A 14,517-nucleotide genomic window follows, 5' to 3' on the forward strand; every position below is an offset into this window, starting at 1 on the left:
AATTGTTGTCTTAATGTTCTTAGTTTTAGATACCTATATTTGTCTTTATCCGTCTTATTTGAAGTAGTTTCTTGTATGTGTGTCTCGAATTTCAAGGATGAAGTTCCTTTAAAGGGGATAGACTGTAATACTACCTTTTAATTGTTGTCTTTTCTTATGCAACGTTTAGTTTGTAATAAGTATATCGATAGCATGTAACTGTTGTTTTACGTGGAGTATCTTTAAGTCTGGGTGAACTTTAGGACGAAGTTCTTTTTAAGGAGGGAAAACTGTAATACCCCGTATTTTAAGGCTTGGTCAATAGTTAGTCAACGGTAAAAATGTGAAATGTGTTTATAAATTATATTTATTAAATTATGAGATTAGATTGTGAGACGGGAATAATTAATAAAATATAAAATGATTAAAAATAGCCTATGATAGGCGTGTAAATGAGTATAAACAAGGGAGTGTTTTCTAGAAGTTTCCTAAGACTACTAAGGTAAATAATAATATAATAATATGACATAATATATAAATAAGCAATTTCCTAGAAGTTTCCTAAGACTACATTTACTACTATATATACCATGCTAGGCTTTTCATAAATCACTTATTCACTTTTATAACATCACATAAAAGTTAGAGAGAAATAAGGGAAAAGGGAATTGGACAATTAATTTGGGGATTTTGCATCTACTTCTATTGGATTCAATCTTTTACTTTGTAAGTTGCCTTTAATTTTTATAAGATTTAATTGTTCATCTTTAAGACTTAAATTGTAGTAGGATTATGGTAGAAGTCTGCTTAATTACATAAAGATTAGGTTAAACAAGATTAGGTTAAAGAAAGAAAGTTACAGCAATTCTGTAAATCTGTAAGTTATCTTGAATTATGAGACCATTTTAATGTTGTTATCTTCGAAAACGTAAAGAATAGACTTAAGTTATTTTCAAGTCTAGTTTATGCCTGTAAAATTTCATAGCAAATTCGCCTTGTAAATTTTTCAGAATAAATTCGTTATGAACATGTAGACTGAGAATCCGCGAATGCACTAGTAGTCTAAAGTTTATTTCGTAAACATAATTTATAAATCGAAACTTATTTAGGACTTTTGCATACATTAACTATGAAAAGTCTGGATGATGCTAGGCATTGGAATTTCTCAAAAATCATATGTTAACTTGTTTTATGAATCTATAGTTTTTATGCGATGCAATTCGTCAGTATAAGAAAACCTTGATAAGTATGGAATTTGAGGAACATCTATTTCACAAGAACTGTAGATATGTATCTTTGGGTTCCGACTCCACTGGTCTTACATTGTTTGGATTTTTATTCAATTAATTATGAATTTTATAGTGAGACTGAACTGTGCTGCAAAACGGTAGAATTAGAGATTTGCTTTAAAATTGTCAAAAAGGATTAGGACGTGATGGGCATAAGATAAGTGCATGATTAGTTGGTTTGTTATATAGTAATTGTACATAATTATGTTATGTAGGTTATGGATTTATAAAGGATCGATTTGATTGCTTGTGTGACTCGTGTGACTCGAAGATTTGCTATCAGGTGGGATATCTACTCAACTCTGCTTTTCTGTGTTTATATCATTCATCTGGCATGTTTGATTGGTTGGATTATAGACTTCGGCTGAGATATTATTGTGGATTGTTTCCATGGAAGTATAATATCGGTGTTGCATTCATTGGCATGTCATATGCATTTGGTTATCAGTTATTGTGATTAAGGCCCGGGCTAGTGCTGCAAATGCAGAATTGTCTCTAGTGTCTTCAGATTTATTCTGGTTTAAGGCCCAGGATGGTTCTGTAGACTTGTATCTGGTGTCCTTAGGTGTATCCTGGTTAACTCAACTTCGGGTTGAGGGTTTTCCCCGGGCCAGGGATTGGCGAGATGAATGGGTGCCTCGGGTGATAAGCGAAGCTGCATTACATTTGCATATCATGCATATTTATTATTGTGTTTCATAACTGTTGTTTATATATCTTACTCGACATTTTGGTTGATGTGTGTTTGTTGTATCAAAATAAAATGATGTCTGCTTTAATTGAGGGCGTCCTGTGGCGAATCAATTAATATTTTCGGTTAATTAGGAAGCAGATTAAATAACAGGTACTTGAGTTGGCTGACATGGGAACATGGGATGCGTGAGGCTTTGATGGCATACTTAGTAGTCTAGATCACCTAGTTCAGACAATTATTATTTTGTTATTCACTTTATTTAATTCCAATACGAGATGTATTTAATTAATTACAGTTATTCAGTTTGGATAATTTGTAATAAGACTGTTAATCGTTTAAATTATTTAAAGTTCTTTGGTTTCGTTTGCCTTTGTAATCACTGCCTCAGGAAACTGAGATGGTAACAGTCCATTTTATCTAGAAATGCCTAGTTAAGGCTCTTGGATAAATTGGGATGTGACAATTGTACAGTAGGATATGGGCCTGAAGCCAGTGACAGATGAACTAACTTTCTTTTTAGGGATGAGAGTAAGAAGGGTTGTATTGGCTTTCTTTCTTATTTTTTCCACTTATTAGAAAGTTAAGCACAGCACTGCAGAAATCCTGATCAATTAGAGGCCAGGAGTTTTTGAAAGAAGTTGATGAAAATCCATCAATCCCAGGGCTCTTCTCATTGCCTATGCTCATTAGTGCAGCTTTTATTTCATTAGAAGAGATGGGTTGAGTGAAAGAACTATGATCCTCTTGTCTCACACATGGTCCTTTTTTAAGATGCTTGCATCCATAGGGATAATATCCTGAGATGTCCCCAAAAGGTTCTTATAGTATTCAATGAAACCTTCGGCAACTTCTTGCATTCCCTTTTTTTCCCTTCCATCTTTATCTATTATTTTCCCAATAATATTGTAATGCATTCTCTCCTGTATTTTTAGCAAAAAAAATATTTGGATGCATTATCACAATTAATAATATTCTCAGACTTAGCTTTTTGTTTTAACATGCTAAGCTCATCCTTTTTTTGAGAGTTGATAATAATGTTAAGATAGTCTCATTTCCTTCTCAATTAAAGCTTACAAAAGAGGGTCTTGTTGCAACTTAAATTGAGAAGAAAAGAGTTTTTGCTGTGCATAGTTAATTCTTTGTCCCAGATTTAAGCAATCTTGCTTAAATCTTGCTTATGCAAATGAAGAAGGGCATGCTTAACTCTCTTCAACTTACAAAAGAGCCTGAGTATGGCAGTGTCGGGCTCGTAATGATGCCAGGCCTTATTGACTGTATAATGATAGCTAGGATGAGATATGCAGCAGTTTAGGAAGCTAAACCTAGCTTTAGCTTTAATTTCCTCAAAAACTGTAACCAGAACAAGGGAGTGAGCAGGAAGAAAATTCAGAGTTGTTAGGAAAATGAGTGATCCAATTTGAGTTCACTAAAGCTCTATCAAGTTTAGACCAAACCCTTGTGCCATCATCTTGCTTATTTATCCAAGTAAAGTCACAACCTGAACCTCTGAGATCATCCAATTGGTAATAACATAGGCAATAATTGAAAGCAGTAACATCAACAAAGATAAGAGGGATATTGCTGATCTTCTCAGTAGCATCTTTAATGATATTAAAATCTCCTATAACAATCCAGTCTATAACAGAAGCACTAAGAGTACAGAGAGTACTCCAAAGGTTCTCCCATCCATGAGCATTATTATACCCATACGCCATGGTCATGTGAAATTGACAAGAAGAGGAGTGGTGAGTAACCTGAGAATGAACGAATTGAACATTTTTGGAGAGGACAGTACCATGGACTGTTAATGGATTCTCAATTACCCAGAATATTCCATTATAGTGACTACCGTAATTGCACATCACACTATAATTTTTGAACTTGCTATGAATAATTTTTGAAGCCTTTATTTCATTAATCCTAGTTTCCAGGACCCCTAAGATGTACTCTTTATTAAGCTTCAGGAACTCACTAATTTCATGTTGCTTAAGAGGATCATTACATCCCCTTATATTCCAAGAGCTAATTATCATTGCTTATCAGGGGGTTCTTTTTCCTCTAGGGCAAGAGCTCCCACCTCGGGTTCCTCCTCTATTGCTTCACAGTCACCAAAGTATCATAACAATTTTGCAGAATTAAACCATTGTTCTCCCAACTATTTGACTTAGAAATAGGGTTTTTTCTAGCAGTTGAGTCTCTCTTCAAGGCTATTTGAGACCCCCTAGCTTCTAAACTGGCATTACCCTCCTATTGTGCAGAGCCATGACCTAGCTCAATGCATTCTTGATGCATTACAACATTCAAAGGGGAAGAAACATGCTCTTGATCAGAGGGAGATCTAACTGAATTCTCCACTACTTTTGTTGGAACAGCAACCACCCCTGAAGAATTTATTGTACCACCTAGCATCTGGCTTTCTGAGTCAAGCTTTATAACTGTTTGAGGTATACCAGCAGTAGCAGAGATGACTGTTACAGGTTGTAACAGAATAACTGAAATAAGATCTTGGCGCCAAAAATAGATAAAAGGTTGTTAGAAATAAGCTGTCATTAGCTGTCAATTAGTTAAGAATTGGCTCGCATTTGTATATAAGCATAGTTCTTACAATTGTAAATCATCATCATTTTTACCAGAATTCTTAATAAAAACCTTCAATCTTTCTCTCATTTCTCTCTCTCTGTTAATCTTCCATTTCTGTTAGTTAGTTCAGAAACTCGAGGTTCTCTTTTCAGGGATATCTCCTGCATCTGTAACATTGGTATCAGCCTCTTTTTGCTCCTCTCTTTTGCTTCCGCCATTTCTAAAACATCACAAAAAGCGAAGAACTTCATTACACTGGCACCTGTAACTCGTAAACTCACAGTTCAACAATTAAAGGACGCCATGGAAGGAAGAATTTCAACCTTGGAACAGCAATTGGAGCAACAATCTACAGTTTTGGGGGAAATCATGGCACTATTGAAGGCTAAAGAGCAAGAAAAGGGGAATATTTCTGAGGATTCTGCAACTGTTGATGAACAATATCAATTAGGTAATCGCAATAACCTAAAATTTACCCCCAAACTTGAATTTCCCTCTTTTGATGGTAACAACCCTAGAATTTGGATGAAAAAGTGCCTAAAATACTTCAATTTGTATAAAATCCCTGAAAATCAACGAGTGGATTTGGCTAGCATGTATATGATTGGTAGGGCCGAGTCTTGGTTTAATAGCTATATTGTTGTTAGACCTCATGTGGATTGGGATGATTTCATTATTGATTTGTGTGCACGATTTAAGGAAGAAATTGATGGTAATGTGGTTGAAGAGTTTAATAAGTTTCATTAAACTGGTTCAATTGATGATTATCTTGATGCTTTTGAAAATTTAAAAGGCCTAATGTTACAAAGAAATCCTTTATTGCCTGAACAATGCATTCTTGACAGCTTTATTGGGGGTCTTAAACCCTCCTTGAAACCATTTGTGAGGGCATTTAAACCTCGATATTTAGCATCCGTGGTTGAGTATGCCATGTTACAGGAGGAAACCTTGGCTGTTACAAGGACTTCCTCAAGGATTACTCACCAACCCCCAAATTCTTTCCCTAAAACATTTCCTGCTTTTACACCGAAATTTTCTGCTAAAGGCATTCTGGCTACGCCTGGTACTACTAATCCCCAAACTCAGGCTGCTACAGGCACCCAAAGACCTACTAGGTTCATAAGTGCAGCAGAAAGGCTCGAAAAACAGAAGAAGGGAGAATGTTATTTCTGTAATGAACCCTTTTCTAGGGAGCACAACTGCAGGTTTAAGGGAACTCAATTGTTTGCCATAGAAATTGTAGGCAAAGAAGAGGAGGAAATGTTATAAATGACCTTAGAAGAGGAAGTAGAGGACACAGAAGTAGGTTCTGCTATGTCTAATTCAGAACCTTGCATTTCTGTGAATGCATTGTCTGGAAGTATTGGGTTTCAAACTATGAGAGTAACTGGATATGTCGGAAAAAAACCTGTTCACATACTCATAGATTCTGGCAGTACCCATAATTTCTTGGACCAAGAGATGGCTTTGAAATTAGGCTGTAAGTTAGAAACAATTGAACCACAGGCTGTAATGGTGGCAGATGGTTGTCAGTTTTCTTGCCAGCTTATGAGCAGGAAATTTTCTTGGCAGTTACAGAACACCCATTTTGACACGGATGTACTAATCATTCCATTGGGAGGGTGTGATATGGTGTTAGGAATTCAATGGCTCAAAACTTTGGGCACAGTGAGTTGGAATTTTAATTAGTTGAAGATGGAGTTCACGTATAACAAGAGGAAACATGTGTTGAGAGGTCTAGCACCTCAGAAGGTTAAAACAGTGGCAGGTGGACCATCTTGTAAGATGTTACATGGGGCTGCACAGTTATGTTTCTTACACCTAAACATCAAGGGTGAGGAGTCTAACATTCTGTGTTGCTCTGGAGAAGTTATAAGTGATAATGACTGCCCACAGGAACTCCAACAACTGCTCAAAGACTTCAGTGATATTTTTGAAGAACCTACCACGTGAAGGATAAATTTCCTATTCCAGTGGTAGATGAGCTTATTGATGAATTAGAAGGTTCAACAGTATTTACAAAATTAGATTTGAGGGCAGGTTATCACCAACTGAGAGTGTATGAAGGAGATGTTTTTAAAACAGCCTTTAAAACTCATATGGGCCACTATGAATTTCTGGTTATGCCTTTTGGCCTCACAAATGCTCCGGCCTCATTTCAGAATTGGATGAATAGTATCTTCAAGCCCTTATTGCGAAAATGTGTATTGGTCTTCTTTGATGATATACTCATCTATAGCCATTCCTTGGTAGAGCATTGGCAACACTTGAATGCAGTATTTGAGTTGATGAGACTGCATAAGTTGTATGTTAAGAGAAGCAAATGTGCGTTTGCTATTCAGAAGGTAGAATACTTGGGGCATTTTATTAGTGGCAGTGGAGTGGAGACAGACCCCACTAAGGTAGCAGCAGTGGCAACTTGGCTAGAGCCTCAGAATGTAAAAGAATTGAGGAGTTTTTTGGGGTTAGCAGGGTATTATAGAAAATTTGTTAAAGGATATGCCACTCTTAGTCAGCCTCTTACTCAATTGTTAAGGAAGGGAGAGTTCAAATGGGGAATGGAAGCTCTTAATGCTTTTCAGAAGCTTAAAAGTGCACTAAGTAGTGCACCGGTGTTGGCTCTTCCAGATTTTAATAAAATCTTTATAGTGAAGACTGATGCTTCTAATAATGGGATTGGAGCTGTGTTAATGCAAGAAGGCCATCCATTATCTTTCATTAGCAAGACACTCAGTCCTAAGTGGCAGAAATTATCTGTATATGAGAAAGAATTGCTAGCCATTGTGTTTGCTGTGCAAAAATGGGACCAGTATTTGACGGGCCAGAAATTTATAATTAAAACTGATCAGAAGAGCTTGGAATGGCTTTTGCAACAGAAGATTTCAACTCCTTTCCAACAATTCTGGTTATCAAAACTGATGGGATTTGACTATGAAATCCAATACAGAGCTGGTAGAGAAAACCTAGCTGTTGATGCCTTGTCAAGGTTACCTGGTAGTGAGTTGATGAGCTTGGCCTTGTCTGATGCTCAGACTAATCTATATGAATTAATTCTGAAAAGCTATGAAGTGGATACATTTTGGTATAATGTCTTAGAGCAACTTAAAACTGATCCTGCATCTGTACTAGGCTATCAGTTATCTAATGGATTAATTTTGAATAAAGGACGGATTGTGGTGGGACCTGATGAAACAATAAGAACGAAAATATTGCAGTGGCTCCATAGTGCACCACAGAGTGGGCATTCAGGAAGAGATGCCACTACAAGAAGGGTTAAAACTTTGTTTATTTGGAAAGGGATAACTAAGGATATAAGTCACTTTATCAGAAATTTCTGGCTTAAAACTTCCTGATTCTGATGTCCTGCACTGGTGCATTCATAACACTGGCCTGAAAACGCAGAGGAAGGTAAAGAATGCTATGGTGTTGAGTGCCATGTATCATGTGTGGCGCGAGAGAAACAAGAGTCGTATAGAGCGGTGGTCCCGAGGCCTAGTCGTAGTGCATTGCCGATCAATGATGATATGAAGAGGAGGATAAAAGAACGGGATAAGAGGAAGTTGAATACACAAGAGTTAGATTGGCTAGGGCGCTTGAATTTCCTTTAACCATTGGAAAGGTTTAGGCCTTATTTTGTATTTGAAACTCTTTTTTATATATATATATATATATATATATATATATATATATATATATATATATATATATATATATATATATTACACTCACATTTTACCAAAAAAAAAAAAAAAAATAAAATAAAATAAAATATGATCCATCTGCATACCCAGGATTACTACAGCCTTTACCAATCCCTTCTGAAGTTTGGATGGATATCTCGATGGATTTTATTACTGGTTTGCCTAAATCTCAGGGCAGAGAACTCATCTTTGTGGTGCTGGATAGAATGAGCAAATACGCCCATTTCATGGCTTTAACTCATCCATTTACAGCACTAGAAGTAGCACAAGCTTATCTGGATAATGTTTTCAAGCTTCATGGATGGCCAAGGAGCATAGTAAGTGACAGAGATGCAGTCTTTACAAGTCATTTTTGGCAAGCTCTCTTTCAGATTCAAGGATCTAAGCTATTACTGTCATCTGCTTACCATCCTCAGACAGATGGACAGACAGAAGTGGTTAATAGATGCATTCAATCCTATTTGAGGTGTATGTGTGGGGAAAAGTCTAAGGATTGGCTTATGTGGCTGCCGTTGGCTGAATGGTGGTACAATACCACTTACCATTCTGCTACCCAAATGACTCCATATGAAGCTGTGTACAACCAGCCACCACCTCTACATCTACCCTATTTACCTGGTGAGTCTTAAGTGGAGGCTGTAGATAGAACCATGCAACGCAGGGAAGCAATGCTAACTATGCTTAAACATCAGCTATCTAAGGCTCACCAGAGGATGAAAGTGCAGGCTGACAAGAGAAGGTCAGAAAGAGTGTTCAAAATTGGTGATTGGGTATGGCTTAAACTACAGCCATATAGACAAAGCTCAGTACAACAGAGGAGAAATGAAAAGTTGGCACCTAAATACTATGGGCCTTTTCAAGTGGAAGATACTGTGGGGAAGGTTGCCTATAAATTGGCCTTGCCAGACAGTGTGAAGATTCATAAAGTATTCCATGTATCTCAGATAAAGAAGTTCAGGGGAGTTTTACCAAATGCAACACATATTCCTGAATGGATGCAAGGATTTTCAACTGATAATATTCTGCAACCTGCTGCAGTTTTGGAGAAAAGAGTAGTAAAAAGACAAAACCAGGCTGCTGTACAGTATTTGGTTCATTGGGAAGGGTTTCTTATTCATGATGCTACCTGGGAGTTTGCAGAAGCTTTTGAGCAGCAATATCCAGATTTTGCTCAAAGCTTAACTGAGACATGAGGACAAGACTCTTTAAAAGGAGGAAGATATGTTACAGGTTGTAACAGAATAACTGAAATAAGATCTTGGCGCCAAAAATAGATAAAAGGTTGTTAGAAGGTTGTTAGAAATAAGCTGTCATTAGCTGTCAATTAGTTAAGAATTGGATGGCATTTGTATATAAGCATAGTTCTTACAATTGTAAATCATCATCATTTTTACCAGAATTCTTAATAAAAACCTTCAATCTTTCTCTCATTTCTCTCTCTCTGTTAATCTTCCATTTCTGTTAGTTAGTTCAGAAACTCGAGGTTCTCTTTTCAGGGCTGCATCTGTAACAATGACAGGCCTAAAAACCTGATTAGTAGCTGCAATTTTAGGTTTGGGCTTTTCCTATTTGCAAGAACTGATTTTATGGCCCAATTTACCACAACCAGAGCAGTGAAAAGGGATCAACTCATAGTCAATTCTCTGGGTAGTTTGCCCCATGAAAGGTGAGTTCAGGATGATATGGGATGGTAAATCCTTATAAACATCCACCTCCACCATAACCCTAGCAAAAGACAGCCTAGCCTTGTAAGTAGTAGTTAAGTCAGCAAACAGGGGCTTCCCTATTTTACTAGCCATCTTACTCAAAACCACCGCCATCCATAGGAAAGCGTCAAGATCAGGGAATAGGATCCAGATGGGCACAACGAAAACTCTATCCATTTCCAAGGAGAAAGTGTGTGTCCATTGTTTGAGAATTAGATTATTTTGTCCCATCTTTCATGGAATTTACTTTAAAACCCCATTTATCTCAGCTAAATTTGCAAATCTAAAACTGAACCGGCCTTTTTTAAAGTACTGAACAGTATCTGAAGTAATGTGTGCCCAGCTTTTACCCACAAAATCCTGTACTTGCTTCATGGTTGGCTTTCCTCCAAGAATGTTACCCATATGAGTAAATTGCCAGTACTCCAACTTATGCTGAATATAATATAATTCTATGTCAATCTATGTGGAGTTGCACCTATTTTCATAAAAAAAAAAAAAATAGACTCATCCCAATTTGGTTCTTCTCTTTAACTACACTAGTTTGTGGTCCGCACCCTATCGGGCGCGATATTATATTGGTTTACGTTTTTTGGTACAAGTTCTGTTGGTTTACGTTGGCGTTGAACTCTTTTTAACTTAATGTGAATGATTTCATAGACATGTAAATCAGTTACATGTAATAGATATAGCATATTGTTGTGTAATTAATTGTCATACGTTTTGCTACGAAGAATACACCAATTACAATATTCCAGGAGATATAGGTTATAGTGGTGGCAAATGTGGAAATGGATTCTCTCCATTACCTTTGTCTCTATTTCCTCTCACAATCTCTTTAAATAATAATTTTCCCTTTTATTCTCATTTTCCTTTATTTTTATGCGTAAATGTCGAAATATTTTCAAAGTACGATCCGGACCATTGATAGGAACTTGCCTCTCCAATTCTTTTTAGGAAATGGAGAGAAAATGGGCTCGCAAATGTGGAGCCTGATTAACTTAGCTTTATGTTTTTAAAAGGGGTATACGTTGGTGCTTAGACTTCAAGTCTGTTATTCTTGGGTGGCGGTGTACATATTATTTTGTGTGTAGACTACGTATTATTTTGTGAAGAGATGAGCAAAACAGAACTGACTGAAAGCTGAACAAAACATAACTGAACTGAAATGATCTGAAATTAAGTCATAAAGAACCTGACTATCTGGGGATTTACCCGTTGCACACCAAAAATAGCACAAAATAAGTAAGGGCTACGACGTGTTAAACTTAACTCGATAACTAACTTCTTGTCGGGTCGTGTCATATTTCCAGGCCGATTCAATAATTACCATCTTTATATTATTATATCGCCATTTCCATCTCTCAAACCCAACCAAGTAGTGTGTGTGCTTCATGTAGAATTTATAAGGAGGAATATAATTGAGAGAAAAGGAAGAAGTCATTAGGATAAACTTGCTCAAGTACTCACATAATCTCATTGCCCTTAAATAGGCTTATATTACTAACAAAATTAAAACTAACTAACCTAAGTGGGAGATATATCCCACGTTTGACATGTTCACAATATTAGACTAATGCTAACAACTAATTCCCATATTATTAGCAACTAATTAACTTATTTTGACCCATAATTCACTAACTAAAATATAGGAAATATCTTAAACTAATTTTGTAGCAATTCCAACACATCCCCTTGATCCAAAATTTGTCGGATTCAACACATTTGCTTGATTTGTTGCTAGCCAATTTGACTCTGTCTAACCTTGCCTTTGATTTTCTTGTAGTGGACTAAAATCTTTATTATGCTCTTAAATATCACTTGCAAATTCTGGTGGCACGTTTTTGATGATAGCTTCATCGGCCATACTTGATTTCGTAAATGCCTTTATTTGATAGAGTATTTCTTTTTCTCCACCATAGTTTATGAAGGCCTTGTCTTCACCTTTTGACCCACCTTTTGTCACCTACCTTATTGATGCCCGTTGTCACCAACGTTAATTGACGGAGTACTTTTTTCCATCTCAATTTGTGAAGCCCTTGTCTTCACTTTGTAACGCACTTCTCGTCACCATCTTTGTGATGCACTTCTCGTCACTATCTTTGTGACGCACTTCTCACCACCATCTTTGTGACGCACTTCTCGCCACGTACCAACTTTCATTTGGAGCACGTCTCTCCAAAATTCGATATCGATGGAGCCCTTCTCTCCAACATTTCATTTATGGCGCACTTCTCACCATAAATTTGTGAAGCACCTCTCTTCACCAAAACTTTATGTAGAGCTCTTTTTTCTCTACCCTCGACAGAGCACTTCTCTCTATCTCAATGGTGCTATTTTCACCATTTTTTTTAATCTCTCATTAAAACTTTTCTCACCATTTTTTTTGGTAACGCCCCATTTCGAATCGAACCTGGCTACTTAAGTTGAGTTGACGATAATATTGAGACTCTCACTTAAGAGCTTTGATACCATGTAGAATTTTTAAGGGGGAATGTAATTGAGAGAAAAAGGAGAAGTCATTAGAATAAACTTGTTCAATTACTAACATAAACTCATTGCCCTTAAATAGGCTTACATTACTAAAAAAATAAAAACTAACTAACCTAAGTGGGAGATATCCCACATTTGACATGTTCACAACATTAGACTAATGCTAACAACTAATTCCCATATTATAAAAAATAAAATATAGAAAATATATTAAACTAATTTTGGAGGAATATTCCAACACTTCATGCTTTTCTCTTACTTTTATTATTTGTCATCAGTGTAGTAAGGTTTATGTTCGCCTGCTATGATAAAATCTACGCCATCCAATATCTAATTGTGATCTCTTTATTCATCAGTCATCTAATCAAACATAAGACATTAACTTCATCAACAATTTCTCATAAACATTCTCGCTTGTCCTTACAGTACATGATTACTACAAGGCCCATAAATCAAGCTCGAAAAAGATATCGCATGTAAGCGCGGTTAAACCGCCGCCAGTATTAATGAACTGTTTTAGTAGGCTTAGTTATGAGCATGCCTAGAGTACTTTTAGTAGCAATATTATGTGCCATGAATGCATCTGAATCTCTTTAATTCCAGGGTAATGGAGTATCGTTGATTTGGTTCTTGACGATCCCGAACAAACTGTGATGATGGTGGCTGTTGATGATGGTACCAGTAGTCAAAGCAGAGGTTTAGTCAAAGTTCCGAAAACCTGAAAATTGTTATAGTAAAATTAAAACCAAGTAACTTGTTGTATGACAAAATTGGTACTTACAGCTTAAGGCGGACTGCAATAGATGCTACCTTACCCTTGTCGGAAAATTATGAAAGGAGTAACCTGTAGTCAGAAAGAATTTACTTACCACTGACCAGTGTACTAAAATAGATAACACTGATCGTGCTAGTGATAATTATAATTATGTACCTCATAACCGAACTACTTTACATTAACAAGTTAAAATGATAAATCCGGAACCTAAAGATTAGCAACTATAGTAGCTAGTACTACAGTTCTCGTATCACAAATCAACGGCCATGTAGATCACGATTCCAGAGCCTCGGCAACAATTGACATGACAGATCTTAGGTCATGGTCATCTTGAACACACAACCCTGCCATTTCCGCTACCTGAAAAGTGAAAACCAAAGAATCAGCTTTTTAATTTACAAATTACAAATGACACTAAATCATATGAACTTCTCAGCTTTCTTGTAGATGTAAAATCAAGTTTCCGGTTTTTTTTATATTCCGAGTTCTTTTCTCTAACAAGTCATCGCTGGTGTACACAAGTAAGGGAAACGGTGTAAATGATTAAAATTAATAAAGAAAATATACAATTCGAGTTGGATTTGTTTAAGACGATGCTATCATTGGTTAGATAATCGTGCATAGCAGCACAGGTGTAACACCCCCATACTCCAAGTGCCTTACCAGGACCACTCAGGTATAAGGACGCCACTATCTCGTTACTCGAGGCATGATATTCATAAGACAATAACGAAACAACTTTAAAAGTAAATAAAGTTTAAAGTGATTACATAGCAATACCAAACTGATAAAAAGAAATACAAGATCCTCGGACGGTCTCATCGCTAAAACTATCAAAGCTATAAAACATCGTCGACACAAATGAAAGACTTCTAAGCGCCACGTGATGACTCATCCCGGCTATCCCATACGCATCACATCATACGCTCAATAACCGCTGCTCACCACCCCGAATGGATCACCACGATTTTTAAAACATTTAAACGGGCAAGACTAATCACACAACTCAATATATATCAACAATAAGATAAACAGACAAGCCTTAACCTTCACACACACAACCACACCAATTCCAACAATCTCAATCACCGATCGTCCACTGGACCGGTCCCCGCGATGGGGACGCGGCCGTACCCACCAAATCCCCGCTCCATATAGTGAGCGATAACCCTGTCCATTAATGTGCACATCCCTTCTGTGGCGGGTTCCACAGAAAGCGAAACTAGGGCGTGAAGCCACTCCCGCAAGTGACCTCACTCAGCCGAGGCCACGCCTCGCGAACCATAGACAACGATCACAA

The 14,517-nt window shown here is 36.9% G+C and overlaps 1 protein-coding gene and 1 long non-coding RNA gene across 2 annotated transcripts; both read left to right on the top strand.

Annotated features, from left to right (window-relative positions):
- Positions 1-590: 590 nt before the first annotated feature.
- LOC141631936 (uncharacterized) lies at positions 591-2,405 on the top strand. The gene is made up of 2 exons (XR_012537730.1): positions 591-705; positions 1,484-2,405. It is a non-coding gene; the product is annotated as an uncharacterized LOC141631936 (long non-coding RNA).
- A 6,488-nt stretch (positions 2,406-8,893) lies between these two features.
- On the top strand, positions 8,894-9,436 carry LOC141630850 (uncharacterized). The gene has a single exon (XM_074443598.1). The coding sequence runs from the start codon at positions 8,894-8,896 to the stop codon at positions 9,434-9,436; it is 543 nt and encodes a 180-aa protein (XP_074299699.1).
- The last annotated feature ends 5,081 nt before the right edge of the window (positions 9,437-14,517 follow it).

This window comes from Silene latifolia, chromosome Y (genome assembly GCF_048544455.1).
Source record: "Silene latifolia isolate original U9 population chromosome Y, ASM4854445v1, whole genome shotgun sequence".
In the NCBI taxonomy this organism is placed as follows: Eukaryota; Viridiplantae; Streptophyta; class Magnoliopsida; order Caryophyllales; family Caryophyllaceae; genus Silene; species Silene latifolia.